Raw genomic sequence first — 27893 nt, 5'->3', positions numbered from 1 at the left:
AAATAAATCACTTGTAAATAATGCCGGACCCAGCTTGACTCTCTGCAATGCCTCGCAGTAAAGCAGCAGCTTGGCATGATTGAAGGCCAACCGTTGTCAACTAAATACACTGATCTACAGCAACTTTAAGTGCCTCATATCAGAAGATTTACTCACGTCAGTCAACTCTGGTGTCACATCAGAGCCTCGGCAGATTTAGCTTTAGCCTCACTGAATATCATTGTTCATACTGTATTCCAAGGGACATTCCAGTCTTTTCCCTCTTGGAATAGCAGTTAGGCTCTTCTTTGTTTTATCCTTTGCTGCGCATGCTTAGTATGTACTTCCTCTGTTATTAAAAACAAACACGAAAGGATTTATTTACTAACAAATTGAGCAAAAACAAAGCGTAAAACACCAAAATAATAAGTAATACGCCGGCAGGCGTACTGTTTGCAACGAGTGAGCTACTGGCGAAGAAAAAAAATTAAAAAAAAAATCAAATAACGCGGCTATGCACCTTTAATAATCTATCAAAATTTGGTGTGACTTTAAATCACCAATTACGGTAGTAAGATTCTGTATGTTTCTCAGATCCTGATTTGTATGCTATATTGAATATCTATAGGAAAATTTAAGCTTATTAAACTCGTTTACTGGTCTTTTAGGAGTTAAAAAAGGGCTTGTGACAAAATTTGAGGCTCAAAGATTGGAATAGAAAAGGGGGAGGAAGTTAAAGCTTCCAGGTCACCTTGGCACATCAATTTTAAGAACAGCCCATACCTTGTGAATCTCACCCATGGTGATGAATGGGCTTTTTCAACTTTTAATACCACAGCTTTTCCTTCCACTCAACTTTCTATTACTATGCTTAGAAACAGCAGTCAATAAACGACCCTACTTTCTTTAGCAAGGATCCTTTGTGGCTTATCCTCCTTATGTCATTTATTGTCTGATGGACAACTGAACAGGAAAGAAGGGACTGCTGAGGTCCAAACCCAGCTGCTGGCTCGTCCACTGAACCAACTGGGCTCCTGAACCTGCTCTTCCCAGCCCCACAGCAAAACACAGAACAGAACTTTGTATGCAAAATTACAAATGACAACCAAAGAAGACAACAACAACTTCTGCTCCTGCACAGCTTTTTATTCCATTTTACAAAAGTTTTCATAAATATTTATCAAAAACGGTATAAAAATAACAGATAAAAAAAGCAAACAAAGATAAAGTCATCATTGAAAATAACTGAAAGTTTTAACAAGGACGATATCTCTTTACATAAAAAAGATCTGTTAAAAAAAAACAATAAAAACACTTCAGTGCATTAACACACAAATATGGACATAAATAAATAATGAGATTTAAATCAGTGAAAGGAGACAGATGCCTGTACATTCTGGAGGTTCTTTGTGTTATGTAAATGATTTCTTGTACCTGCATTGCCGAATTCCCTTTTCAACTCAGAAACGTCACTTTTACACTTTGCTGCATTTACCTCATATTACCACGAGGGGGTGATGATGAGTAGAACCTTTTTTTTAAACGTTAGAACTGGAAAGGCTTAAAGATGTTTCAAAAACAATAAACAATTAATGCAGTTGAAAAATACACACAATACAAATAAATCATGACAGTAAAATGTGACAGGGCCATTAAAAAAGCAACAGGTTTACTTATAATGCAGATCTGAGCGCCAGCAGAGCCTTGACTTAAGTGCTTGTCCTTGGGGGTTTTCTTTGAGTGGACATTCTCTAAACGAGTTTCCCTAGCAGAAATGAAAACGAGGCTCCCACAACCAGCCCCAGAACGAGAAAGAAGGTCATCAGAGAGCCGGCCGTCTCGCAGTCCCTGCTCCTCACCAGCCTGTGGAACAGAGACAGAGTCTGAGCACAAAAGTGAGGAAGAAGCTGGCTGAGCTTTGATTTTCAGCTTGTTCACTTTCAACGCTGATTATGTTCATGTTGTATAGCAGATCGCGCTACTGTTCGACAAAAATTATACAACCGCTTTTGCTAATTTGGTGTACTAAACAAGTGAAACATCAAATTAGATGAGAACAGCTGTCATCCCATGGCTGCTAAAATCCCTTCAGACTGATGAGTGTCACAGCAGCTCTGCAGATGGACACCAAAATCTATTTTTCACTTCTTGCTGAACATCTGATCAATGGATCGCCAGGGAAACTCTAGAGGCGCAGACAGAGCAGCCCGAGCTTGAAATCATCATTCAGGGTCTAATTAACAAGCTGAGTTCGGCTATATTTTACTATTTATGTTTCTCTAGAAAGCACAAAAAAAGAAAAAAAAGGTGAAAGGTTTTACAAAAAAATGGACATTTTACTCCAAAATTTGTTTGTATGGGTCGGCATGAAATTCTTAGGCGATGAAAGCCAAGCCTATATGTGAACTGCATCGAACATGGCATCATACTCACTGCGGAGCGTAGGCCACGCAGAGGCTCGCCAGGTAGCCGTTGGAGAAGGAGAACAGTGCCATGACGACAACAAAGCCGCAGTCATGTCTGAAGAGGACGGTGAGCTTGGAGTCTTGAATGTTACACATCATGAGCAGAGGGATGAAGACCAGGCGGGACAGAACGGCGACGGGAAACAGGCGACTCTCTTTGGACGGCTGCAGGAAGGTCAGGTGGAAACTTTAATCAACTGTGCACTCAAACTGCTATAATCATGATCAACTCAGGATACTTATAATATATAGAATTATAATAATTAGAATTATAATAGTTGTGCTGGGAACAAAATAAGAGCGGGGTCCGTGTGCGGTGGCTGACTTCAAGGTAATTATTTTTAAGTAACATCCTGACTTGTCTTATAGATTTAAAGTACTTCACAAAATATATGTGGGGGCAGACTAGGGCTGGACGACATAGAAAAAAAGCATAATGATGAAATAGAAATCATAATATAATTATCAACAAATTGGAAACATGGTGGGTACCTTTTGGATATTGACACTGATTTGGATATGTATCTAGAGGTGGGGACAGGGCGGCCTAAGAACTAATTTCCCACACATCTGGCTTTATCAAGGCAACGTGTGCTGCGACACGTCTATGCATGGTTTTATACATCAACATTTTTTTGTGCACCGCAAGTTTAAAAACTTCTCGCCACCACTAACTTTTAGCTAGTATGAAAGCTGCACACCTTTTTATGGAAGAAGGCCAACACATTTGCAGTTGAACTCTTTTCTTGTGGATTTCTACAGGAGATATTTTTGCTGGTGAATTTAAAGTAAAAAACAAAAAACATTTAGGATAAAAAAAAATTCAGTTTGAGATTCCTTGTGTAAAAAATAAATCTGCTTCTAATGAGACTATATTTCTTCCATACATATGCTGACTTCCTGTGTTTGACCAGAAATTTGACCAAAATCTAATTAGGAAGGCAGAGTGACTTAAAGAAAACCGAATTTTACTCAAATTCTTCCCAGCTTCAACTTTAGCATGGAAGTGAGGAATATCGTGGAAGCATGTCTGTGGACTCACCCACTGAAAGAGAGAAGGGGCACCACGGCCGGCCAAATCCATGACGTTAAAAACGATAAAACAGCACACACAGGTGAACACTTTGTCTGGAAGACACAGGAAACAGGACAGGCTATATCAGATCACATTCACATGCCACTATTCAGAGCCATTCTTTGGTTCTTCTATTCTGGGCTTCTGTAGAAGTGGAGCAGATTACTTTAGGTAAAAGGGTAACAAATCCACAAAATTACTTTCCAATTAACCTAGATCAGTGGTTTGCAAACCTTTTGTAATGCAGTCACGTTCAATAGATTAGAAGATATGTACTGTACATTTTAAAACAGTAGTACAAATGGACTTAGTTTATGCTGTTGTGTCATAAAAACATAATAAGGAAAATATTCTTGTGCGCTCACTGCATGGTTAGCTGGAGAATACTCTGTGTGTGTCCCTTCCTCAGAAGTTGAAAATTCCCAGTTCCACCTCCACACTTCTACCATTGTTTGAAAACATGGGATCTCTAGACAGAATGCAGTTCTGACTGTATAGGACACCATGGTGATCACACCGCAGTTTAAGGGTCAGCAAACTGCTTGGAAGGATTTTATAACATTACAGTAGGCTAAAAAAGTCACTAATGTACCTTACTTGATACGATGTTGGTTCACTGAATGATCTAATATATTTTATTGCTTTAAAATAAGCAATTTATTGTTATTTTATTGGTCCTCTGATTAAAACTACACAAAGAATATTATAAAATGTAAATAATTATAAATCTTAAATAATGAGAAATAACTATGGCCCCCATTATAAAGAGCATAAACTCCAGAGATCAAATTTATTCAGTTCACCTTTTCACATTAAGTCTAAAATATCTCTTTTTATTTATAGGTCCCAATAATACAAAAGCTGAGACTTGAAATAGTAGCGCCTGTGTCTCCTTTTCTTCCTGTCCTGCACGATGACTGGCCAGTTGCTTACCCCAGTCGCTGTAGTCCGTGTAGACGGTCTTTACTCGCACTGTGATGACAGGAAACACCGACAGGGTGACGGCGAACACCAAGGTCACACACAGAGCCATCAGCCAGATCTGTCAGACAGGAAAAAGCTGCTGAATCACACGTGACAGGCAACACAGGACTTTCAACCGAGAAAGAAAAGCAGGTTCGTCTGACTATCAGCTGAGGCAGACTGCCGTCGACTCGGGGCCAAACTCGTCTGTGTTATCACAGCTTTAGCCATCTTTCACCACAGGTAACACTTGAGACTAGTTTACCTTTTTAAAGACGGCAAAGACAGAAGACCGTTCATTACTCTCCTCTTGAATGCCTCGGGCCTCCAGGTCTTTCGTGTTACCGTTTAAGGCTATTTTATCTTCAGGAAAAAACAAAAGATGTCAAAGATCACCCAAATCCCTAACAGCGGCCACATTAGATCAGCTGACACGCCTTTACGCTGCGCTGCACCAACCTGTGCTGCTGGTCAGCTTACTGGATGTGTCCAGTTTGTCTGCCTGATGTCTGTTCAGATAAAAACGAGCAAATTCCTACAAGAAAAAGCCAAGGCCATCAGAAGGTTACCCAGACGGACAAACACACCATTTGATATCTGTAATAGCCACTGTCCTATGAATGCAGGTAACATATTTAAACAGATGTGCACAGTAACTAGCATGCTCTGAAATAAAGTGATGTTTTAGATCTGGAGACTTTCGGCTCACCAGGTGTGGCAGCAGAAGGTAGCCGAGAAGAGTCAATAATGTGGCCACACACGGAGTGACAAAGTATCCCAACGCAGCGGACTTGGTGTCACTTTTGCCTGCAGAGAAAAATGTTTTTTTTTTAGTTTTGTCTTGTCTGGCGTCACCAGCAGGACGCACTACCAGCTGACAATCCTTGTTATCCATCTGGAATTAGCAAAATGATCCATAATAAGCAGGGCAGTCAAAAGTAGCCGGTCAACGGCGGCAAATCGCCGTCTATAGCAGCTCTTGTCGCCGCTTACATTTCCCCAATTATATAATGGAGCGATATTTGTGCCTTCTGGTTGAGCGCGGAGCAGACCCTGGACTGGAAGCTGTCTTTTTTTTTTTTTACCTCGTAGTGGCCATCTTCCTTTTAGTACTATCTTTAATGTGTCAATCATACAAATTTCCAATGGCGGGATGGAAATTTGGTCTGATTACCAAACAATTACAAGAAGTGAGAACGAAGCAGAGAGCGAGCTGGAAGGAGCGCTATTAGTTTCTGTTTGAAATGTCAGCACTGAAGTCTAAACTGGAGTAAACATTCACGCTAGGAGGGTTAGCTAGGACATCTAGCAGGGTTAGCTAGGACAGCTAGCAGGGTTAGCTAGGACAGCTAGGAGCAGAACCAAGCCCTAAAACTGCCAAACTGAAGAGACTTGAGTTACTTGCAGGTAGAAGGGAACTCTTGCTTTGTTCTGCTCCTTGTTCTCATAGCTGCTGTAATTACAGAACCTGTTCTAGTCAGAATTGTTACTTCAGTCAGTGTGTTCAGCCTGACACCAGCGCTCATGTTTATTAGCGTGTAGCTTATGCTGGACTTTTGAGTTAAGACACAGCGCTACAGGTTACCCTATGCATAGCTCTCAACTTTCACGCATTGACCGTGTGACACATGCATTTCACTGACTTCACACGCTCACACGCAACACATGGCATTTCACACGCAAACATGGCATTTCTCACGCATAAAAATCACAAAGCCCATCTGGGCTGCGGACGACAAAACTCCGCCTTCTGCTGAGCTGTTTCGGCTTCTTTCACAGCTTGTGGCCATCAGTAATTCCTGCTGCAGTTCGTGTTAACAGAGCAGCAGGAAGAGTGATCAGAGTTATGAATAATTTTAGTCTTAACAGTGGTGAAAGTGAGCCGGTAAGGTCCTGTACCGCGTACACAGGAGGGGAGGGGGCGAGGGGGGGGGGAGCTGCTGCCAGATGACCGGTTCATTCAGAACCAGTCATGGCTGCACGCTGGATAATATAACAGTTCTGCTAACCAGAAGCAGTTTAAAACGCCACTTAGTCTGTTTATAAGTTTCGTTTTTATTAATTCTGCATTTTTTAACTACATGCACCGTATTTCTGTGCCTTCGCGCTTGCTCCTCTCCCCCCTCCTTTCCCTCGGAGCAGGTGCTTTTATCACCATTAACCATTCAAAACGTGAATCACTCCGTTTAATGTCCTCACATCGGTAGCAACGTGTGCCAGTTAAAGTTAATAGGAGAGTTAGTAGCTGTGTTTCATGCTATTTTATTTTTAACAACATCGAATCAGTGGCGCTTCGGTGGGCTGCTGCCTCGCGCTTTAATTCAGGTGCGCACTTTTAAGGGTCATTTTAAAGAACTTGTAACATCAGGGGCTTCATCTCAGACCTGTCAGTACCCCTGTTCCCTTTATAGGAGCCCTTTACAGTAATTATGCATTTCCCCATTCTTTATCCGTCGCACGCAGCGCACGGGGGTAAAATCCGCCCACCTCACCGCCCAGAGCGCACTGACGAGAGCAATAGAGATTTGTCTGAGCAGCGCGGCGACTGACTGAGAAACCTGTCGCTGTGAAAGGTGATGAGAAACTGTAACAGTCTAGAAGTGCATTGAGCTGAAAGGAGGGAGACATCAGCAGCTGGATCGTGCGTAAAGACGCAGCGGGAACCTCTGTGTGCTTCAGTGTTGCTGCTAAAGGGGAAATTGTTGACCATAAAGGCTTGATGAAACTCAGCCTGATTCACCAATCAGGTTATAGATTTACAATGATAAACAACCCATAGATGAATGTGTAACAGTGTAATAATTCGTTCAATAACTTAAAACTACTTAATTTTATTCAGTATTATTTGAACAATTGTGTATTTTTTTATGTCTTAATCCATTAACTGAACAATAAAGTAGTAATACGTCTCTTTCTCTTTTTAACAAAAGTAATACATGTCTAAATGAGATGGAGTTGAGACTCCACCGGCTCTTCCAGGTCAGGTTAGCCCCGTCCCAAACAAGCCCCGCCCCCAAATTAGCATAATCTCACTCTTAACTTTTGGTAAAAGTTGAGAGGTCTGCTATGTCACTGTTAGTTTCCAGTAACCCAAACCAGCATAAAACCTGCTCAATTTAAAAGAAAAAAACAAGCCCAAATCTCAAACCCTCTCATGTTAAAACCACAGAACTATTAAACACATAAGAACATGCCATTAGCACACAACTGCACTGAAGCAAAGAAAAAAACTGCATATATGGGCTCCAAACAAAATGTACAATCAGACAACCAAATAACACACAAGATCTCCTTAACAATCAGGATATATCACCCAGAAAAAATAAATTATAAATAGCTTCCCAACATGAGTTGTAAATCTACCTTAATATAAACTTAATTTCTCTCAGTATAGCTCAATTAAACATTTCTCTTGCAGTCATGAAATATTTTTAAGTTGATAAGTAGAACTCAACTACTCTTGGGCGTTTACATTGACCAAACACTTGATTAACCGTTATTCTTTTCTTGTTTTATTATAACAATCAATATATATATATATATATATATATATATATATATATATATATATATATTTATTTATTTTTTTTTTATTTTTTTTGTGCCCCCCTAAAAAATGGAATGCCGCCCCTGTAATTTGTTTCTGCAACCGGGTCTGGCGCGGAGGAACCAATCCGAGCTTAACTCTGAAAAACTCTTCTCGCGCGACGCTCGCGGAGAAACGGCCAGGCAAGCGCACAGCACAGCTGGTGTTGAGCATGGAATGAGCAGGTCGAGCAGAGAAGGAACCGAGCGCACGCGAGACCGGTTTTGAGCGCGCGCGTGTTGTCTCACTGCGCGCTCAGATGTTAGTAAATTGTCATATATTCACCTAATCTTATCTGTTTTATATGGTGCTAGTAATTCAAATTCAACTAATTGTATGCAAATTTGTTCAAAACCTTGTTAAAACATGATGATAACATGTGAAAAAATGTTTTAAGAATAATAAAAAAAACAAAGGTTGTTTTTTAAGAATTGATCATTCACTTTTTTTGCTTTTTATTCAATTTAAAACATGCACTCTGACTCTATTCTTTAAATAATCATCTGTCTTGAACCTAAAAATCCCATCATTGTCCCATCACTGAAAACACCATACCAGGCGCTAGCATGTTACTGTCAAAACAAAGTTACCAATTTTTGATATCAGTGGAGAACAAAAGAAGCTATTTGAAAAGAAAATGTCATTTCTAAATCGGTACATCGGCTGTTAAATTAAGCTTATATTTTTTAAAAGGGGCTGGGACTTCAGCAAATAGCAGGAAGCAGAATACCTTACAGAAAGGTTGTTGGTTTAACCGTTTAGATGCTGTTCTGAAACGTGCATTCATTGAAAATCCGTTATGGTTAGTTTTGTACAGACTCAAATGCAGACTCAGGATGTAAAAATAAATAATAATTTATTTTAACATAAGGTGCTTCCAAAAGGGAAGGAAAACAAAGAGGTCCAAGACTCTCCAGTTAACTTGCAAACTTGAACTTGGAACAAAGGCAAAAAACTCTCTAGTTTACTTATCTTCGGCTGTGGTTTTGGCAGGTAGGCAGGCAGAGTGGTCTGAGCGGCATCCAACTACTCCAAAACAAGATCAAAGAGAACAAACTGGCACCTGCTGTCTGGTTCCAGGGGTTTATATACTGCCAGGTTGATTTCAGGATAGCCAGCAGGTGCGCCACAAAACCAAGGATGAGCCACACTCAGCCACGCCCACTAGCACTGCTTAAGATCACAACAGAACCCCCCCCCCCCCCCCCCCCCCTCTCTCAACAGGCTCCTCCTGGCGTCCAGCCAGGGCAATCAGGATGGAGCCGGTAGAAGTCCTCCAGGACAGACCGGTCCAGAATGAAGGAGCGGGGTATCCACGACCGCTCCTCGGGACCATAACCCTCCCAGTCCACAAGTTACTGGAAACCACGTCCACGCCGGCGTACCTCCATAATCCTCTTCATAGTGAAAACTGTGCCACCATAGACGACACGCGGGGGTGGAGGGGAACGGCTGGAGGGCTTAAGGGAGAACTTGAGACAGGCTTGAGCAGAGACACGTGAAACACAGGATGCACTTTCAGAGCTGCGGGCAACTTCCGACGAACAGCCGATGAGTTGATGACCCTCTCCACTTCGTATGGTCCTACGCAGCGAGACGAAAGATTACGGGACTCGACTTGAAGGTTAAGTCCCGCGATGATAACCAAACCTTCATACCAGGTGTGTAAAGAGGAGCAGGAATCCTTCACCTGTCCGCACCCAGTCTCATACAATCCCCAGCTTTCATTAGCGATGAACGAGTCTCCTTCCAGATTTCCCGACATTGGGGGATGTTGGCCTGGACCGACGGAACCGCCACTTCCATCTCCTGTTTCGGAAATAGTGGAGGCTGACAGCCAAACATCACGAGAAAAGGTGACCTTCCCGTCGCAGAACTGGGGAGAGAGTTGCAGGCATATTCGACCCATGGCAGGTAAGATGACCAATCCAGAGGGTTCTTTGCCGACACAGCGTAGTGCCGCTTCCAAGCTTTGGTTAGCTCTTTCCGTCTGGCCATTACTCTGGGGATGGTAACCAGACGTCAGACTAACAGTAGCCCCCACCAAGTGACAAAAAGCTTTCCAAACCATGGATGAAAACTGGGGTCCGCGATCTGACACGATGTCCACCGGTAATCCATGAATACGGAAGACATGCTACATCATCAGATCTGCGGTCTCTGTAGCCGAAGGCAGCTTCTCGAGGGCGACAAAGTGAACTGCTTTAGAAAAACGATCGACAATCATTAAAGCGACAGTTTTACCTGCCGAGCACAGAAGTCCAGTCATGAAGTCCAAGGCTTGGTCCAAGGGACCAAGGCCTGCTGGGGACCAGGAGAGGTCGCAGAAGACCCATGGTAGGGCGGTGTGATGCTTTGCCCCTGGCGCACACTGAACAGGCCGAAACGTAGGTCTTGGTGTCGGATGATATGGAAGGCCACCAGAAGCGTTGACGGATGAATGACAGAGTTCTCGAAAATCCAGGATGGCAGGTAAGTTTAGAGTCATGACCCCACTGCAGGACTCAAGAACGTAAATCCACAGGGACGAACAGACAACCCTACGGAGCTCCATCAGGGGCTGTCTGGTCGGCAAGGGCAGCCTTAACTGAAGTTTCCACATCCCATGTGGCAGCACCAATAATACATGATGTAGGAAGAACGGTGCCAACCTCAGTAGCGACCTCCTCAGACTGGAACTGGCGGGACAGGGAGTCAGGTTTAGTATTCTTTGATCCAGGTCTGTAAGTAAGCGTATAGTTAAATCTTCCCAAAAACAGGGACCACCTAGCCTGACGAGAGTTAAGTCTCTTAGCGGTTCTCAGGTAAGACAGATTCTTATGGTCTGTGAACACAACAAAAGGCTTCACAGTACCTTCCAGCCAGTGCCTCCATTCTTGAAGTGCCATTACCACAGCCAAAAGTTCTCGGTCCCCTACGTCATAATTCCTTTCCGCGGTTGTGAGCCGCCTGGAAAAAAAGGCACATGGACCTAATTTACCTTCTCCAGATGTCCGTTGACTGAGTACAGCACCCACACCAGAATCTGACGCATCAACCTCCACAACAAATGGAGTCTCGGGATCTGGATGTGCCAAAACGGGGTCTGAGGAGAATAGAGTCTTGAGTCTAGAGAATGCTTCATCCGCCTGTGGACTCCAAGTAAAAGGCTTGACAGGTGAAGTGAGAGTAGTCAGAGGTGCAGCCACCTTACTATAGTCTCGAATGAATCCACGATAGAAATTTGCAAACCCCAGAAAACGTTGAAGCTGTTTTCTGGAGTTAGGAACAGGCCATTCAGTCACCGCTTGGATTTTGCTGTTATCAGGTTTTAGCTCTCCTTTCTGGATAACATAATCCAGGAATTTAATGGATGACGTGTGAAACTCACATTTCTCAACTTTCACATATGGTTTGTTCTCCAAAATCCTCTGAAGAACAATCCGGACGTGTCTCACATGTTCCTCCATGTTGCGTGAGAAAATCAGGATGTCATCCAAGCAGACAAAGATAAACTGGTTAAGCATATCTCTCAAAACTTTGTTAACTACTGCCTGAAAAACAGCAGGAGCATTAGTCAATCCAAACAGCAATACTAAATATTCAAAGTGACCTAGGGGAGTGTTAAATGCAGTTTTCCATTCGTCACCAGCCTTAATACGCACGAGAAGATATGCATTACGTAAGTCAAGCTTGCTGAAGACTGTGGCCTTGCACATAGGTTCCACAACTGAATCCATTAGGGGCAGAGAATATTTATTCTTCACAGTGATATTGTTGAGACCTCGGTAATCGATACATGGTCTTAGACTAGAGTCTTTCTTTTTAACAAAAAAGAACCCTGCTCCAACAGGGGCTGATGAACGGCAGATTAGACCAGCCACTAGGGAATCAGATAAATATTCCTCCATAGCCTCGCGTTCAGGATGGGAAAGGTTAAATAACCTACTTGATGGTAAGGGGGCTCCAGACAGTAATTCAATGGAGCAATCATAAAGCTGATGAAGAGGGAGAGAGAGAGCCTTGGCCTTACTGAATGCCTCACTCAGGTCATGGTACTCGGGAGGGATTGTGGAGAGATCAGGTGGTTTATGTGGGGTCTTTGGGACAGAATTGGTGGGTGAAATAGCTGACAATGGAAGAGACAAAACAGGCTCCAACTAGCAACAGTGCACAAAGACCAGTCAATGTGGGGATTATAAATCTTCAACCAGGTGTGACCGAGAACTATGGGAACATTGGGTGAGGAAATAACCAGGAATTGAATTTCCTCTCTGTGGTTACCGGACAGTAGCAGAGTAAGAGGTGTAGTAATCCGTGTGATGCGGGCCAAGTGGCGTCCATCCGGGGCGTTGACCTCACGAGGATCCTTTATTTCCTCCGTCTGTAGATTGGCAGTCCCAACCAGTTTCTCATCAATAAAATCATCATCTGCTCCAGAGTCCACTAAGGTTCGCAGATTGATGGGACCTTCAGACCTGATGAGAGTGGCGTCCAATGCCATGCGGTCATAACTGGAGGACTTATTGATAGCATTACTATCCCATAATCCTCCCTTTATTGGTGAGTCTGCTCGTTTAACGCCGGGCAATTGTTGCGTAGATGTCTGGCTTCACCACAGTAGAGACATAATTTATCTCGGAAGATTCGGCTTCTTTCCGCCATGGTCAACTTGGTTCTTCCCAGCTGCATGGGTTCACTGGTATCCTGGGGAGACCAATGGGTAAGGGACGCCACCTGCCGGTTATATGTAACTGATGACTCAACGGGTCCCCTCCCTGGGCTGCCACCTTACCGTGGTGGAGGGGTTTGAGTGTCCCAATGATCCTAGGAGCTATGCTGTCAGGGGCTTTAAGCCCCTAGTAGGGTCACCCAAGGCAGACAGGTCCTAGGTGAGGGACCATACAAAGAGCAGCCCAAAAAGCCCCTTATGATGAGCAAGATTATTGGATTTCGTGTTCCCTCGCCCGGACGCTGGTCACCGGGGCCCCCCTCTGGAGCCAAGCCTGGAGGTGGGGCACGTTGGCGAGCGTCTGGTGGCTGGGCTTTTACCCATGGAGCCCGGCCGGGCTCAGCCCGAAGAGACGACATGGGTCCCCTTTCCGATGGGCTCACCACCTGTCGGAGGGGCCAAAGGGGTCGGGTGCATTGTGCAACGGGTAGCAGTAGAGGGCGGGGATCTTGGCGATCCGATCCTCGGCTGCAGAAGCTGGCTCTTGGGACGTGGAATAACCTCTCTGGTGGGGAAGGAGCCTGAGCTCGTGCGCAAGGTTGAGAGGTTCCGACTAGAGATAGTCGGACTCACCTCGACGCACCGCTCTGGCTCTGGAACCAGTCCCCTCAAGAGGGGCTGGACATTCTTCCACTCTGGAGTTGCCATTGGTGAGAGGCGCCGAGCTGGGGTGGGCATACTTGTTGCCCCCCATCTCGGTGCCTGCAGGTTGGGGTTCTCCCCGGTGAACGAGAGGGTGGCCTCCCTTGGCATTCGTGTGGGGGGACGGGTTCTGACTGTTGTTTGCGCTTATGCGCCAAACAGCAGTTCAGATTACCCACCTTTTTTGGAGTCCTTGGAAGGGGTACTGGAAGGAGTGCCCCTCCTGGGGACTCCCTCGTTTTGCTGGGGGACTTCAACGCTCACGTGGGCAATGACAGTGGGACCTGGAGAGGCGTGGTTGGAAGGAATGGCCCACCTGATCTGAACTCGAGTGGTGTTCTGTTGTTGGACTTCTGTGCTCGTCATGGATTGTCCATCACAAACACCATGTTCAAGCATAAGGGTGTCCATATGTGCTCTTGGCACCAGGACACCCTAGGTCGCAGTTCAATAATCAACTTTGTTGTCGTTTCATCTGACCTGCGGCCGCATGTCTTGGACACTCGGGTGAAGAGGGGCGGAGCTCTCCACCGACCACTACCTGGTGGTGAGTTGGCTCCGATGGTGGGGGAGGAAGCTGGTCAGACTTGGCAGGCCTAAACGTATTGTGAGGGTTTGCTGGGAACGTCTGGCAGAGTCCCCCATTAGACGGAGCTTTAACTCCCACCTCTGGAAGAACTTTGAACACGTCCCGAGGGAGGCGGGGGACATTGAGTCTGAATGGACAGTGTTCCGCGACTCTATTGTTGAGGCGGCTAGTCGGAGCTGTGGCCGCAAGGTTTTCGGTGCATGTCGCAGTGGCAACCCTCGAACACGCTGGTGGACACCAGTGGTGAGGGAAGCCGTCAAGCTGAAGAAGGAGTCCTATCGGGCTTTGTTGGCCTGTGGGACTCCGGAAGCAGCTGATGTGTACCAGCAGTCGAAGCGGCAGGCGGCTCGGCTGGTCGCCGAGGCAAAAACTCGGGCGTGGGAAGAGTTCGTAGAGGCCATGGAGAAAGACTTCCGTACGGCTTTGAAGCGATTCTGGTCCACTATCCGGTGTCTCAGGAGGGGAAAGCAGTGCGGCACCAACACTGTTTATAGTGGGGGTGGTGTGCTGCTGACCTCGACTCGGGACGTCATGCGTCGGTGGGCGGAATACTTCGAAAACCTCCTTAATCCCACCAACACGTCTTCCATTGCGGAAGCAGAGCCTGAGGACTCTAGGTCAGGTTCTCCCATCTCTGGTGCTGAGGTTGCCAAGGTTGTTAAAGAGCTCCTCGTGGCAAGGCCCCGGGGGTGGATGAGATTCGCCCTGAGTACTTTAAGGCTCTGGATGTTGTGGGGGTGTGTTGGTTAACGCGGCTCTGCAGCATTGCGTGGACATTAGGGGCAGTTCCCCTGGATTGGCAGACTGGGGTGGTGGCCCCCCTATTTAAAAAGGGGGACCGGAGGGTGTGTTCCAACTATAGAGGAATCACACTCTTAAGCCTCCCTGGTAAGGTCTATTCGGGGGTTCTGGAAAGGAGGGTCCATCGGATAGTCGATTCTTGGATTCAGGAAGAGCAGTGTGGTTTTCGTCCCTTTATTAAGGGCTGTCAGGTCTCTGTACGACCGGTGTCAGAGTCTGGTCTGCATTGCCGGCAGTAAGTCGGACTCGTTTCCGGTGAGAGTTGGACTCCGCTAAGGTTGCCCTTTGTCACCGATTCTGTTCATAACTTTTATGGACAGAATTTCTAGGCGCAGCCAAGGTGTTGGGGGGATCTGTTTTGGTGGCCTTAGACTTGCGTCTCTGCTATTCGCGGATAACGTGGTCCTATTGGCTTCATCAGGGCGTGATCTACAGCTCTCACTGGAGCGGTTCTCAGCCGAGTGCGCAGTGGCCGGGATGAAGATCAGTGCCTCCAAATCCGAGACCATGGTCTTGAACCGGAAAAGGGATGGAGTGGGTGATCGACAGGCGGATTGGTCTGCTGTGAAGTGGGCGCTGTACCAATCCGTTGTGGTGAAGAGAGAGCTGAGCCAAAAGAAGCTTTCGATTTATCGGTCGATCTACGTTCCTACCCTCATCTATGGTCACAAACTTTGGATCGTGGACGAAAGAACGAGAGCTCGGATACAAGCGGCTGAAATTAGTTTTCTCCGTAGTGTGTCTGGGCTTTCCTTTAGAGATGGAGTGAGGAGCTCAGTCATCCGGGAAGGACTCAGAGTAGAGCCGCTGCTCCTCCACGTCGAGAGGAGCCAGTTGAGGTGGCTCGGGCATCTGGTTAGGACGCCTCCCTGGTGAGGTGTTCCGGGCACGTCCCACCGGGAGGAGGTCCAGGGGAAGACCCAGGACACGCTGGAGGGACTATGTCTCCCGGCTGGCCTGGGAACGCCTTGGGATTCCCCCGGAGGAGCTGGCCCAAGTGGCCGGGGAGAGGGACGTCTGGGCCTCCCTACTGAAGCTGCTACCCCTGCAACCCGACCCCGGATAAGCGGAAGAAGACGGACAGACAGACTCAACGGGTGTCCTGTGAGGTGAAGTCTCAGGTTTACTGGTCCTTCTCTGGCTGGGATTCTCTTGTAACTGTTCCCGCTGAGTGTTGTCAATGTGGATGGCCAACGCGATAATCTCATCCAGGGTTCGTAAATCAGAGCGTAACACGATTTTTTTAAACAAGGTCTTAAATAAAGACGGCCTGCAGAGCTAGTTCTCCCCATCCGCTCTCAGTTGCTAATATTCAAAAGTCTACGGAAAACGAGATCAAAGAGAACAAACTGGCACTGGGGGGGTTGATGCGGCAGACGGCAGTGGTGAAGTCGACCTGCTTCTCGCTTGCCTGTTTTTTTCCTGCCATTCACTATATGCACGCGAGAAAGCAACAACAAAAAAACGCGTGTTAAAGTCAAATAAACATACAACCATATTGATTTAGTTTTTTTTTTTTTGGAATGTTGGCGAGGCGGGAGCGTGAGTTTGGCCAAGTGGCCGCCTCGCCAAGATAGTGCTGCAGGAAACACTGCTGTTTCTCTCTCGCTCACACACAGTGTGACATCGTCTCTGGCGCCAGTATAATTAGGTAATGATTGATAATGATGGAGAGGCTGCCTACGGCTCTTTCCTAGTTACAATAACTGAATGAGTGATTTTGTCATGTAAAAGATAAGTGCGAATCACCGCTTTTTTCTCTTTCCGGTATTAAGTTGGATATCGCTATTTAGGGCTGAAACAATTAATCGTGGTTAATTGATTATTGAAATAATCATCAACTAATTTAGTAATCAAATAATCATCAACTAGTGTATACCTGCCATTTGCTGAAAGAACGATCCACTCCAAGCAGTAAATAAGCCATAACTGCCCTTGTTATAGTGTCTACAGAGATATATTATTGAGGTATGCTCATTTACAAAGAGTATCTATACTTAGATTCAACGATTAATCATAAAAATAATCGACAGATTCATTGATTGCTAAAATAATTGATATCTGCAGCTCTACAGATATTATTTGGGGAAAAAAGTCTAGATATTGTTGTATGGTGCACTACATTCAGAGGCAAAAAAAAAGAAGGTATAAGGCCTGTAAACTATAATCTGTCGTGTAAGGTATGACATGAGATACGTGGTGATTCTACTGTATTTGTAGAGCTCCACTGATGCAGAGAAAGACAGTTCTCCATCTCTGTGTTGTTTTTGAGATTATCACTTTTATTGATTTTGCATTTTGTTGTTTAAAAAAAGAAGAAATAACTTTGTTGTTATTTTTACCGTGCTTAGACAGAAATCAGCTAAAATTAGCATCAGGGGGCATTCCAAAAATAATGATCGGAAATACAGCCATTATAACAGGAGAATAATAAAGTTTTCTTGTCATGTATTTGATATAGGTGCTTGTCTGTAACACTTATGCTTACTCATGATGGAGCATAGCATGGCGACGGCAGCAAAGATCCCAGCCAGGCCCTGGCCGCTCATGAACAGAGTGCTGTAACGAGGAGGAAACAGGCTGACCACACCGAAGAGACTGCCCTGCAGCACAGCAACGAACACTGCAAACACACACACACACACACACACACACACACACACATGTTAAAACAATCACAGTTAAGGCTGTTTTTATTGAGCCCTGCGAAATGACAGCAGGACCACAGCAGTGGTTGAATTATGTTTATTGTCCATCCCAGTGTCCCATCTAAATATTGGACACAGCTGGGCTTTTCTCCACTGGACTAATTTAACAGTCAGGTGCTGACTGCACCATTTAAAACCTGCACATAAGCAGCTGTTTCATCAACAAAAATATGTCTTTTTGTTTTGTTCTTATTCCTCCTCTCACTGGCCTTACCTTCAATAGACTGGTCTGCCTATATACACACACATACATAAATACATACATACATATATACATACATACATATATGTATATATGTATGTATGTATGTATTTATTTATTTATGTATATATATATATATATATATATTTATGTATATATATATATATATATATATACATTCATAAATATATATACACATACATACATACATACATACATACATACATATACATATATATATATATATCTATAGATAGATAGATAGATAGATAGATAGATAGATAGATAGATAGATAGATAGATAGATAGATAGATAGATAGATAGATAGATAGATAGATAGATAGATAGATAGATAGATAGACACATATGTATAGGGTGCATCCCTGTTTTTTTAAACACAAAAACAGTCTAGGTGGGACCTCACACTAAGAACAGCACTCTGTACCAAACAGGGTATGAGATAGAGGATGAAGCAGTTGTTTTATGAGATTTGGACACACAGCATTCCAGAATAACATTGGGAGCCTGCCTCTCACCCAATGTCCACTGGAGATAGGCACCACACAACCCACCCCTGCGAGAGACCCAGCACGGATAACCGGGAATAAAAAATGGATGGATGGATGTTCAGGAACCTACTGCTGATGAACCATATGGTGGCCATGGAGACTGAAAAGAAGGTGTCTGGATGCATGTCGACCTGGACCAAGGTGGCAGTAAAGGCGAAGAGGAAGAAGATGGCAACCAGGCTGAAGGCCACACGGAGACGCTCCGCCACCCTGCAGAGGGCAGAAAGTGAAAATGTTGGCAGGTCGAGCAGCGATGCAAAAAAATCACAGGATTGTTTCATGAAATATGAGCAGATTCAAGAAAACTGAAAGATGAATTCAAAAGGAGTTTTTTTTTGTTTTGTTTTTTTTTCCCTCGTATTTTCACTGCACCTGCGTGTGTGGCTGCTCTCTGCACTCACCACTGATAGAGGAAAGAGTTGAGCAGCGTGAAGAGGAGCAGAGGCAGCTGGGAGAGCAAAGTCATCCAGCTGTCATAGTTGTAGTCTTTCTGCACAGCGGCCTCTGTACCGTTTGAAACCTTTAGGCGCTCATTAAAGTACTTGAAGTGGGCAACAACAAAAAAGGAATTGTTTAAATGTTTTATGTCAAAACACATTTAAAGAGCAGAAATGGAAGGAATTTAAAAAGAAAACCTGTGAGGCGGTGATGAAGAAGTTCCAGGGCAGGAGAGTTCCCTGACCGAGAACAACGATGATGATGGCAACAATCTGACTGCTGTGGGTAGAGAAAAATAAAAAGTGGGAAGATTATTTTACCCCAAGTTTATTCATCTATAAAAACAAGCAGCGTGCGAATCTCACCGATCAGAAGGGTGACTCTGTTTCTTTTCATTCCACATTTTGCTGCTTCTGTCGCTCTACTGCAGGAAGACAAATAATTAAAAAAACATCCCAGTGTGTTTTGAGCACATTTGCTGATTATAAGCCTGCATCATCCCTCCACTGATGATATCTGTGACAAGCAACCAGGGTGAAAACCTTAAGCTGCATCCTCTTCAGGTCCATACTTTTGCAACTCCACAGCAGAAAGTGGCCCCAAAATCCATTACACTTTACTTGCAGCTCCTTTATAAATAGGATCATCTTTTACAGAGATGTACGCATCAATCAGTCAGGTGAGGATCAAAAACAGCAAATGTTTCCCTGATCGGCATTATCAAGTGCTGACGTATTTCTTTTTCTTTCCCCGGTTCCTTAAAATGAATAAAAAAATAAAATTAAAAAAACTCCTAGTGTGCCGAGAGGCATGTGGCTTTAAAACAATAAATCTAGGGACAAAGGTTAAGGACATGCTGCATAAACATGAATACTCCTGTAATCCTTTAATTTTCTGTAGAAGTAAAAATCACCCCCAACCCATCACGGATCCTGCTGCATTTTGTTCTTCTTCTTAGGTCCGCTCCTGACAATGAATTATTGAAAACGCTGTAGTTTTTGATACAAAGCCCTTGACCATGTGTAATTCCCTCCAAGCACGAGCAGACTCAAGTGGTTTCCTTTACTGGTTTATTTGAAGTTGCTCTCGGTCTCTCCAAATCCACCAGTAAAGGAAGCCACTTGAGTCTGCTCGTGCTTGCAGGGAATTACAGTGAAAACTCGTTGGCTGCATGCTGCACAAAAAAGGGAAATATTCCAAATCTTTAAGATGCTGTTTCCATAAACGTCTTTAGCAATAAACTTTACAAAAAAAAAAAAAAAACTTAATAATTCTCTCTCCCGCGAGAGTTCAAAAAACCCTTTTTAGACTTCAAAATAAAAAGGACAGAAAATGATAGAATCATCATGTTATTTTTACGTACAATAAGCATAAATGCAGCAATTACACCACGTATGCTTTTTATTTGATTAGAAGCCTGACTGAACCAGCACGGATTAACCTGTCTGATGCCAAGGTTTCCACTCAGAGCTAAATAAATCAGCCCCGTCGGGTTCAGGAGGATCTTTTGTTTTCATGCAGGACTGACGTGGAGTTGACAGTTTGTTTTTCCCCGCCTGCCGGGTATGAACGCGGGCTTTTCGAAACAACTTTGCCGCCTCTGAGAACCGGGAAGCTGCTGTTGTCTAATCGCAACATTGCTATTACCGGCAATTTCACAATTTCTGACTAGTAATAACTGCAGAGGTTTGCTGGGAAGCAGAGAAACGCATATTATTTGACAACAAGACTGGTAAATGTAGTCTAAATATTGAGTCCTATTACATCCCAACTGCAGTCATATTCAGTTAATTAGAATATTACCAAAGCGGCCACTTGTTTCAATAACCCAAATAACTGGTTATATAGATTGACTAATGTTTTAAAGCCCTTATTTCTGTTGATAACAGTGATTAGTTGCTTACATATAATGAAAACATTTAAGATTTGAATATTACATCAAACCGAGAAAAAAAACATATTTTTATAACATACATGTTGGCTTAATGAAAGTATCACGTGCTTAAAGGCTGTCATTTGCAAAAGGCACCTTTAATCTGACAAATGAGCCTCATCGGAGCCCATATTCTGATTTATTGAACATGGCTGTTCATTGTAAACCGCTTTGCACTAAATAAACACTATCACACGTGTTAAACTTTAATGGATTATGATACCTAAAGGAAAATTGTTTTAACAGACAAAGGCAGATAAGCATGAGAGAGAAAACTCACCAGCATGAAGGTCGATGAGGGTAGAATGAAGAAGAGAACTGGTCGATGAAGAATACTGTGTGTTTGTGGCGACGTTCGGATGGCGGGGAAATGTGAAAGTGGGGAGTTTACGTTGTACGATCTATGGAGGCCCAATCCTGCCATAATTCAGAATGTATACAGAAATAAATAAGTCTCAATAAAATAAATACTGGGCCAAAAAGTAGCAACAAATATAAAATGATGTACCATTAAATGCAACAAAATAATAAAAAGAAGAAGTGTATTTAATAATTGATCAATTAATCAGCTACATATATGTATTTCTATGTAAAAACATATTATTTAGTTGCTGTATTTTATCTCTTTGCTTTATTGCGTGTTGCTTATTTAAAGTACTCATTTTCAATCATCCGTTTAAGTGATTTTTCCTCCACTCATTTTATTTTTTCATATTTATTTACACCCACACTACACATATTTATTTGGATAAATATGTGTAGTGTGGTTTTTCCCCTCAAAAATACTTTCTCCCCCCCCCCCCCCCCCACACACACAAATATTTTATCATCCGTTTTAATTGTAAGACACTGATATATTCACTGATGTTGGTCATATGAGTACAATATCATAGTAAAAAAAAACTTCAATTATTCTATTAAAAAATTTAAACATGTATATTATATTCATTTGTTACACACAGACTGACATTTAAAGTGTATATTTCTTCTCATTTTGATGATTATAACTGACAGCTAATAAAAAACCCAAATTCAGTATCTCAGAAAATTAGATTACTTAAGACCAATACAAAAAAAGGATTTCCAGAAATGTTGGCTAACTGAAAAGTATGAGCATGTACAGCACTCAATACTTGGGGCTCCATTTCCCTGGATTACTGGAGCGACACAGCGTGACATGGATCTCAGTCAGTCTGTGGCATTTAAGTAATCCTTGTGCTGGAACCTTTAGACCAGTGGCTTCCAAACTTTTTTTACCGTGCACCGTCTTCCGTGTACCAACTGGGTTGATGCACCTCAATCTTCAAAAAAATAAATAAATTGCAGTTGCAGTTAAAACTCAACCATCATAAAGTTTATGCAAATTAAATTACAACAGAATTTGAATTAAATTGTAATAAAGTTACACATCCACAACAGAATCCTGAGGATTCTCAGGTGTATCGGTGGCTCAGCCTGGAGCGAGAGAAAGAAAGAGACGCTCAGGTCGGTCACACCTCCACCACCTGAAACATCTCTGAAGCAGAGACCGTCCAGGTGGATTCACGGACAAAACTCTGATGATCTACCTGTGTGTGCTCTCACTTTATTTATTTCATGTGCCAGCTTCTAAATCTGAGTCTGACTCACAATTTACGACACAAAATACAAACACTAAAAAGTTGATTTTGATTTGTGTCCATTGGCGGGTGAGCGAGCGAGTGAGAGAGAGAAAGAGAGAGAGAGAGAGAAAGAGAGAGAGAGAGAGATAATGAACACTTTGTTACAGTAACAATAACAGAGTGCTCCATAAAAATGTTATTTATCAGAGAAATAAAAAGTTATTTCCTGATTGTTTTACAGCGGTTCAGCAGGTAAACATGCCTCAGCTCCCCGCAGCCCCACCGCCGGTTGCCAGTCTCCCTGTTCCGGTCTGAATACACGCTAAAACTGCCTCTTTAAAATTAACTGCACCTGTCTGAATCACAATGTAAAGTATTACAGCTCTGTGCGTGAGCAGAGTCAAGATATCATGTTTACCATCAGTTTTCCCACAAGCAGCAGCGGTGTGGCCAAGAATGCGCATCAGTGCTTGTTGCATTTCAGTCACAGCACAATTGGCAAGGCTGTTTGTAGGTGCTGCGCGAATGATAGACACAGAGTCACTCAATTTAATCTCGTAAATAAACTTTTGTCCCAAATAAAAATTTTCCTCTGCTGACGTAAACAACATAAAGTCAGGAGAGAGAAAAAGAGACATTTTCTGATTCTCGTTCGTTTTCTTCTCCCGGATTAGTTGTAATTCTCTCGTCTGTTGCCTCCAATTCCTCACTCTCTCTCGGTTCCTGTCCTCCATCACTAACCTTAGATATCTCACCTGCATGACAGTTTCTCGGTCTATAGTATAAGCTATATGTTGAATTTTGTTGATTTCATTGTTCATCAGTCTGCATCAATTACACAACAAATTTTCCTTTCAGGTCAAACATTGTCACCGCTGCCAACTTAATGAGCCTAGGAAAACTGTGGCACCAGTTCTACATTCAATCAAGGTTTTTATTTTTAATTAATAGACAAACACAAGCACTGTTTGTATAAGTAAATATAGCCCATTTCCATGATATTTTTCTATTATTTGTTCTTTTATTGTGTGGCAGCATGCTGAACATCCAGCATGCTGTCAAGTGCATACCACCCCCAGACCAATGGACAGGTAGTGTTTGTTTTGCAAGAACATGTTTAAATCAAGTTGCTTTATTTATGAAAAATCATATTTTTCATTTAGGATGAAAGGACAAATCAAAATATAAAACATGCTCTGAGGAAGTACGTGAACGAAAGCCATAAAGACTGGGACCTCCACCTTCCTGCAGTTGTTTCTGGAATTAACACTGCCAAGCAGGGAGTCCACTAGTGTTTCATTTGCACAAAAGATCTTAAAAGAAATATCCATGAACTTTTTTGCCGTCAGTCTTCAACCATATACACCCCATACTTCCTCTTGTTCCACCGCCACCCATGTCTGCCCGAGATTGTGAATACCTGTCCAATGGGAGACAACTTTGTGGTTGGCAATGCAGAGGATGAAATTGATAAACAGCTGACTGAAACTTTTTTGTAAGGTAGGTTTGTAAATGTTGAGAAAATACTAGAAATAAGATTCTTATTTTTTTTTTTTAGATAATGCACTTTTGCCTAAAGTGCATTGCTATTTTTGAAGGTTCTTCAAAATATTGAACGGACACAAGAAAGACAGCAGAGGACTTTTGGAGGCCGCAAACACAAGTTTACCCGTGTCACAACAGTTGAGGCTGGGGAGGAATGCCTGATTTCAGGGCACGTACAGGGGACACATTGACCAGCCAGCACAAGTTTTTTTCAATGTTCAATTTATTTTTATTTATATAGCACCAATTCATGAAACATGTCATCTCAAGGGACTTTACAAAGTCAAATTCAATCATATTATAACCCAATCGGGTTATATATAACCCGATTGGGTCAGATTATACAGATTGGGCAAAAATTTCCTATATAAGAGAACCCAGTTGATTGCATCAAAGTCCCGACAAGCAGCATTCACTCCTGGAGAAGCGTAGAGCCACAGGGAGAGTCGTCTGCATTGTCCATGGCTTTGCAGCAATCATACTGAGCAAGCATGAAGCGACAGCGGAAAGAAAAACTCTTCATTAACGGGAAGGAAAACCTCCAGCAGAACCAGGCTCAGTATGAACGGTCATCTGCCTCGACCGACTGGGGGTTACAAAAGACAGAGCAGAGACTCAATAAGAGACAAATAAGCACAGAAGCACACATTGATCAAGTAACATTGATCCAGTAATCTGTTCTACATTAGATAATAGCAGGTGATCTGTCTTCCCTGGATGATGTCACAGCTAACAGAACACCAGACCGGGTGTACCTACTATGAAGATAAAAGAGAACAAAAAGTTAAAAGCTGAAATGACAAGCAATATAAAACTGGAGAACAGTAGAGTGAGAAAAATAGGCCCTGATGTCCTCCAGTAGCCTAAGCCTATAGCAGCAAAACTATAGAGGTAGCTCAGGGTAACACAAGCCACTCTAACTATAAGGACCACAGAGGACCTTACATCATTGGAAACATTACAACAAAAGGAGTGGCCACTGATGAAGGGATCTACTTCCATGATGGTCAATCTGTCCAGACTAAGGCCCTATTATAGGTTAACAAGTAAGTGCTTTTAGATGTTCCACACTTCAGAGTACTAATAGTCTGTGTTCATATTTTTACTTCTGTCATGATCGGGGACAGATGGACCCAGTATTCAGCCGCACAAGAGGCACGTTTTTTAGAAGGTTTATTTCCAAATACAGATGTGAGCAGGAACCAAGAAAAACAATGAAGGGCAGGACAAACACAAGGCTAGTGGTAAGTAAACTGTCCAAGGCAAAAAAGGCAGGTAGTCAGATCAGGCTGGAGAAACATAACAGGGAACAGGACATGCTGGACAAAACTCACCCATGGGCATGGAAAAAACAATGATGTGGCAGATTGCAGAGGCAGGTATAAGTAGGGAGTGAGCAGATGAATGGAGTGACACTAATTACTGGCATGGGTGGAGCTAATCAGGTGAAGGGAAGTGACTGGAAGTAAACAGAAGCTGATAGGATGGTGACTGGAGAAGGGGCGTGACAGGGTGGTGACTAAGAGGTGAAAGACTGCTGGCAGGTGAACTGAATTAAGACTGGGGACAGAAGTGATCGGAGCAGGCCAGAAAAACTGATAACATAAAACAAAATCAAACCACAATAAAACTCAAACTATTCCAAAACTGATACAGAACCTAAACCTAAGGCTAAACAGAACACAAGCTATAATAGAAACCAAACAAGAAAAAAAACAAAACAAAACAGAAACTGAACTTAAGGCAGGAGAGTGAACTAATTAATCAAATAATAAACATAAACCATAACAAAACCCAAATCATGACAACTTCTTGAGAATAACTGAAACGATTTTGTCATCAAATATACAATCAGATGAGCAACTATCTGAGGGGCAGCTTCTCAAGGACCATGAATACTCCTCAAGGGACTGGCAGCTGGAGCATTCCTGTTGTTCTTCTGGAACAAAGTGGGAATAGAATGTAAACCCAGTTCTAGAGGCTCTTGTATGCTTTAACATATTTTTCAAGTTAAACTTGGATCCCTGACTCCCCGGTTGCTCGGCCTCAGCACCTGACTGGCTCTGGACAAATGGGCTAATTTAATCTCTACTCCTTCCTCACATTGCTGCCCCAAATGTAATAACTTCTCCTGAAATAGTGTAATTTTCTTATGTTTAGCTAAATTACAAATTGGACCAAGATCGTTCATCTATTGAACTGATTGTGAAAGAGGGAAGTGTGTGCCTGACACGGGAGGATTTCTGGTCCTTGGGGTTAAATCAGTGCATGGAATCAAATGTAAGTATTCTTTAATGTGTCTCATAAAAGCTGTAACCTCTAACTGTCTACTCACTGGTTAATTTCAGTGTCTTTCAGATTGGAAATGCTTGCCTGAAAATAGTGGAGGAAACGGCAAAAAGATTTTTAATTAAATGTTTTTAAGCCCTAAGAACCAATTGAAATGCTTTATTGGTTAATCATTTGTTATGTTTTCATAAGGGAGGAGAAATACACATCTTTGATCTGTATGTGGTGCCCCTGTGGAAAGCAGAAGATGTGGATCCTTTGTGTTCATTGCCCGTAGGTATTTTCATGAATTTATCCATATTGCTGCACTCCTCACTCTTTCTATTTTTCAGTGTATATAACATGTATGATGTCATATTAATGCATAATGGTATTATTAAGACCTCACAACAAAAGATGTTGTAGTTTTCCCAGCATGGTGCCAACAACAGGGCTGCTGATCACTACCTCCTCTGTGTAATGACATTTTCTATTTGAAATAATTTCAGTGAAGAACGGATATGTATTGCTGTTTAATGATGTGATAATAAAAAGAATATCAATTGCAGGTTCTGCTGGTAAAACAGAGAGAGATAGTGTTTCTTGACTCCCTTTGACCTGATGGTTTTGGTGACAAGGCCTAGAGAAATATATTTAGGTTCAAGCTATAGATTCATTGGTTATGGCCCATTGCCAGTTCTGTTTCTTTGGATTTATTCAATTCAATTTTTCAATTCAATTCAATTTTATTTATATAGCGCCAAATCATGAAACATGTCATCTCAAGGCACTTTACAAAGTCAAGTTCAATCATATTATACAGATTGGGTCAGATTATACAGATTGGTCAAAGATGTCCTATATAAGGAAACCAGTTGATTGCATCAAAGTCCCGACAAGCAGCATTCACTCCTGGGGAAGAGTCATCTGCATTGTACATGGCCTTGCTGCAATCCCTCATACTGAGCAAGCATGAAGCGACAGTGGGAAGAAAAACCACCCATTAACGGGAAGGAAAAACCTCCGGCAGAACCGGGCTCAGTATGAACGGTCATCTGCCTCGACCGACTGGGGGTTACAGAAGACAGAACAGAGACACAACAAGAGAAACAAAAAAGCACAGAAGCACACATTGATCTAGTAATCTGTTCTACATTAGATGGAAGTAGCGGGTGAGCCGTCTTCTCTGGATGATGTCACAGTTAACAGAACGCCAGACCAGGTGTACCTACTATGAAGAAAAAGAGAGAGAGCAAAAGTTAAAAGCTGAAATGACGACAGTCATTTCAATGTAATACAATGCAAAACTGGAGAACAGTAGACTGAAGAACAGTAGAAATCAGTAGAGTGAGAAAATTAGACCCTGATGTCCTCCAGCATTTATGTTCATAAAAGCCTCGTTCTCAGGCTAGGTGTTCATTAAAAGCCTCGTTCACCGGGTACTTGTATATTGCAGTGTGTTTCACATCTTAATCTGAATTTATAATTCAAATGTGTGCAGACGCATTGCAGCCTTTATCAATCCAGGGCCATGGTCTGAGAAAACAGGGGGAGACCTTGAAGTATGTTTTTACTTATCAAAGTGTGAACAGTTTGTAATAAAACACATATATATCGCTCTTATATGGTTTTACTTTTCTCTAATTTTACGTGTCTTTTTGCTTTTTTTTTTCTTAGTATTTTCCTCTTTAGTCCAATGGACATGACTGTGGGATCTTCATGTTAATGGTTCACTGGTTACTCAAAACTGTTACTTATGGATCAAACTGTGTGTTACAGTTGTTTGATGTTTTACAGTACATAAACCCCATTTACCT

At 42.9% G+C, this 27893-nt stretch overlaps 1 protein-coding gene across 1 annotated transcript; it reads right to left on the bottom strand.

The window, feature by feature from the left end:
* Positions 1-1412: 1412 nt before the first annotated feature.
* LOC105931209 (equilibrative nucleoside transporter 2) lies at positions 1413-21049 on the bottom strand. The gene is made up of 13 exons (XM_036136752.1): positions 20943-21049; positions 19095-19153; positions 18927-19008; positions 18693-18832; positions 18362-18501; positions 17300-17434; positions 5192-5289; positions 4942-5017; positions 4748-4845; positions 4453-4561; positions 3487-3572; positions 2413-2609; positions 1413-1842 (listed from the first exon to the last, which is right to left on the bottom strand). Exons 2-13 carry the CDS (start codon positions 19130-19132, stop codon positions 1731-1733), a joined length of 1311 nt encoding a protein of 436 aa, XP_035992645.1. The 5' UTR covers positions 19133-19153; positions 20943-21049; the 3' UTR covers positions 1413-1730.
* Positions 21050-27893: the final 6844 nt, after the last annotated feature.

The sequence above is a fragment of the Fundulus heteroclitus genome, chromosome 5 (genome assembly GCF_011125445.2).
Source record: "Fundulus heteroclitus isolate FHET01 chromosome 5, MU-UCD_Fhet_4.1, whole genome shotgun sequence".
NCBI classification, from domain to species: Eukaryota; Metazoa; Chordata; class Actinopteri; order Cyprinodontiformes; family Fundulidae; genus Fundulus; species Fundulus heteroclitus.
This window is presented reverse-complemented; position numbering and strand designations above follow the sequence as displayed.

Excerpts from the sequence above, each read along its gene's own strand:
- LOC105931209 (XM_036136752.1), bottom strand. The coding sequence starts at position 19,132 with ATGTGGAATGAAAAGAAACAGAGTCACCCTTCTGATCG. Across the intron at positions 17,435-18,361 it reads CACCATATGGTTCATCAGCA|TGTTCGTTGCTGTGCTGCAG; the intron begins GTAGGTTCCTGA and ends GTGTGTTTGCAG. Across the intron at positions 4,562-4,747 it reads TCTTTGCCGTCTTTAAAAAG|ATCTGGCTGATGGCTCTGTG; the intron begins GTAAACTAGTCT and ends CCTGTCTGACAG.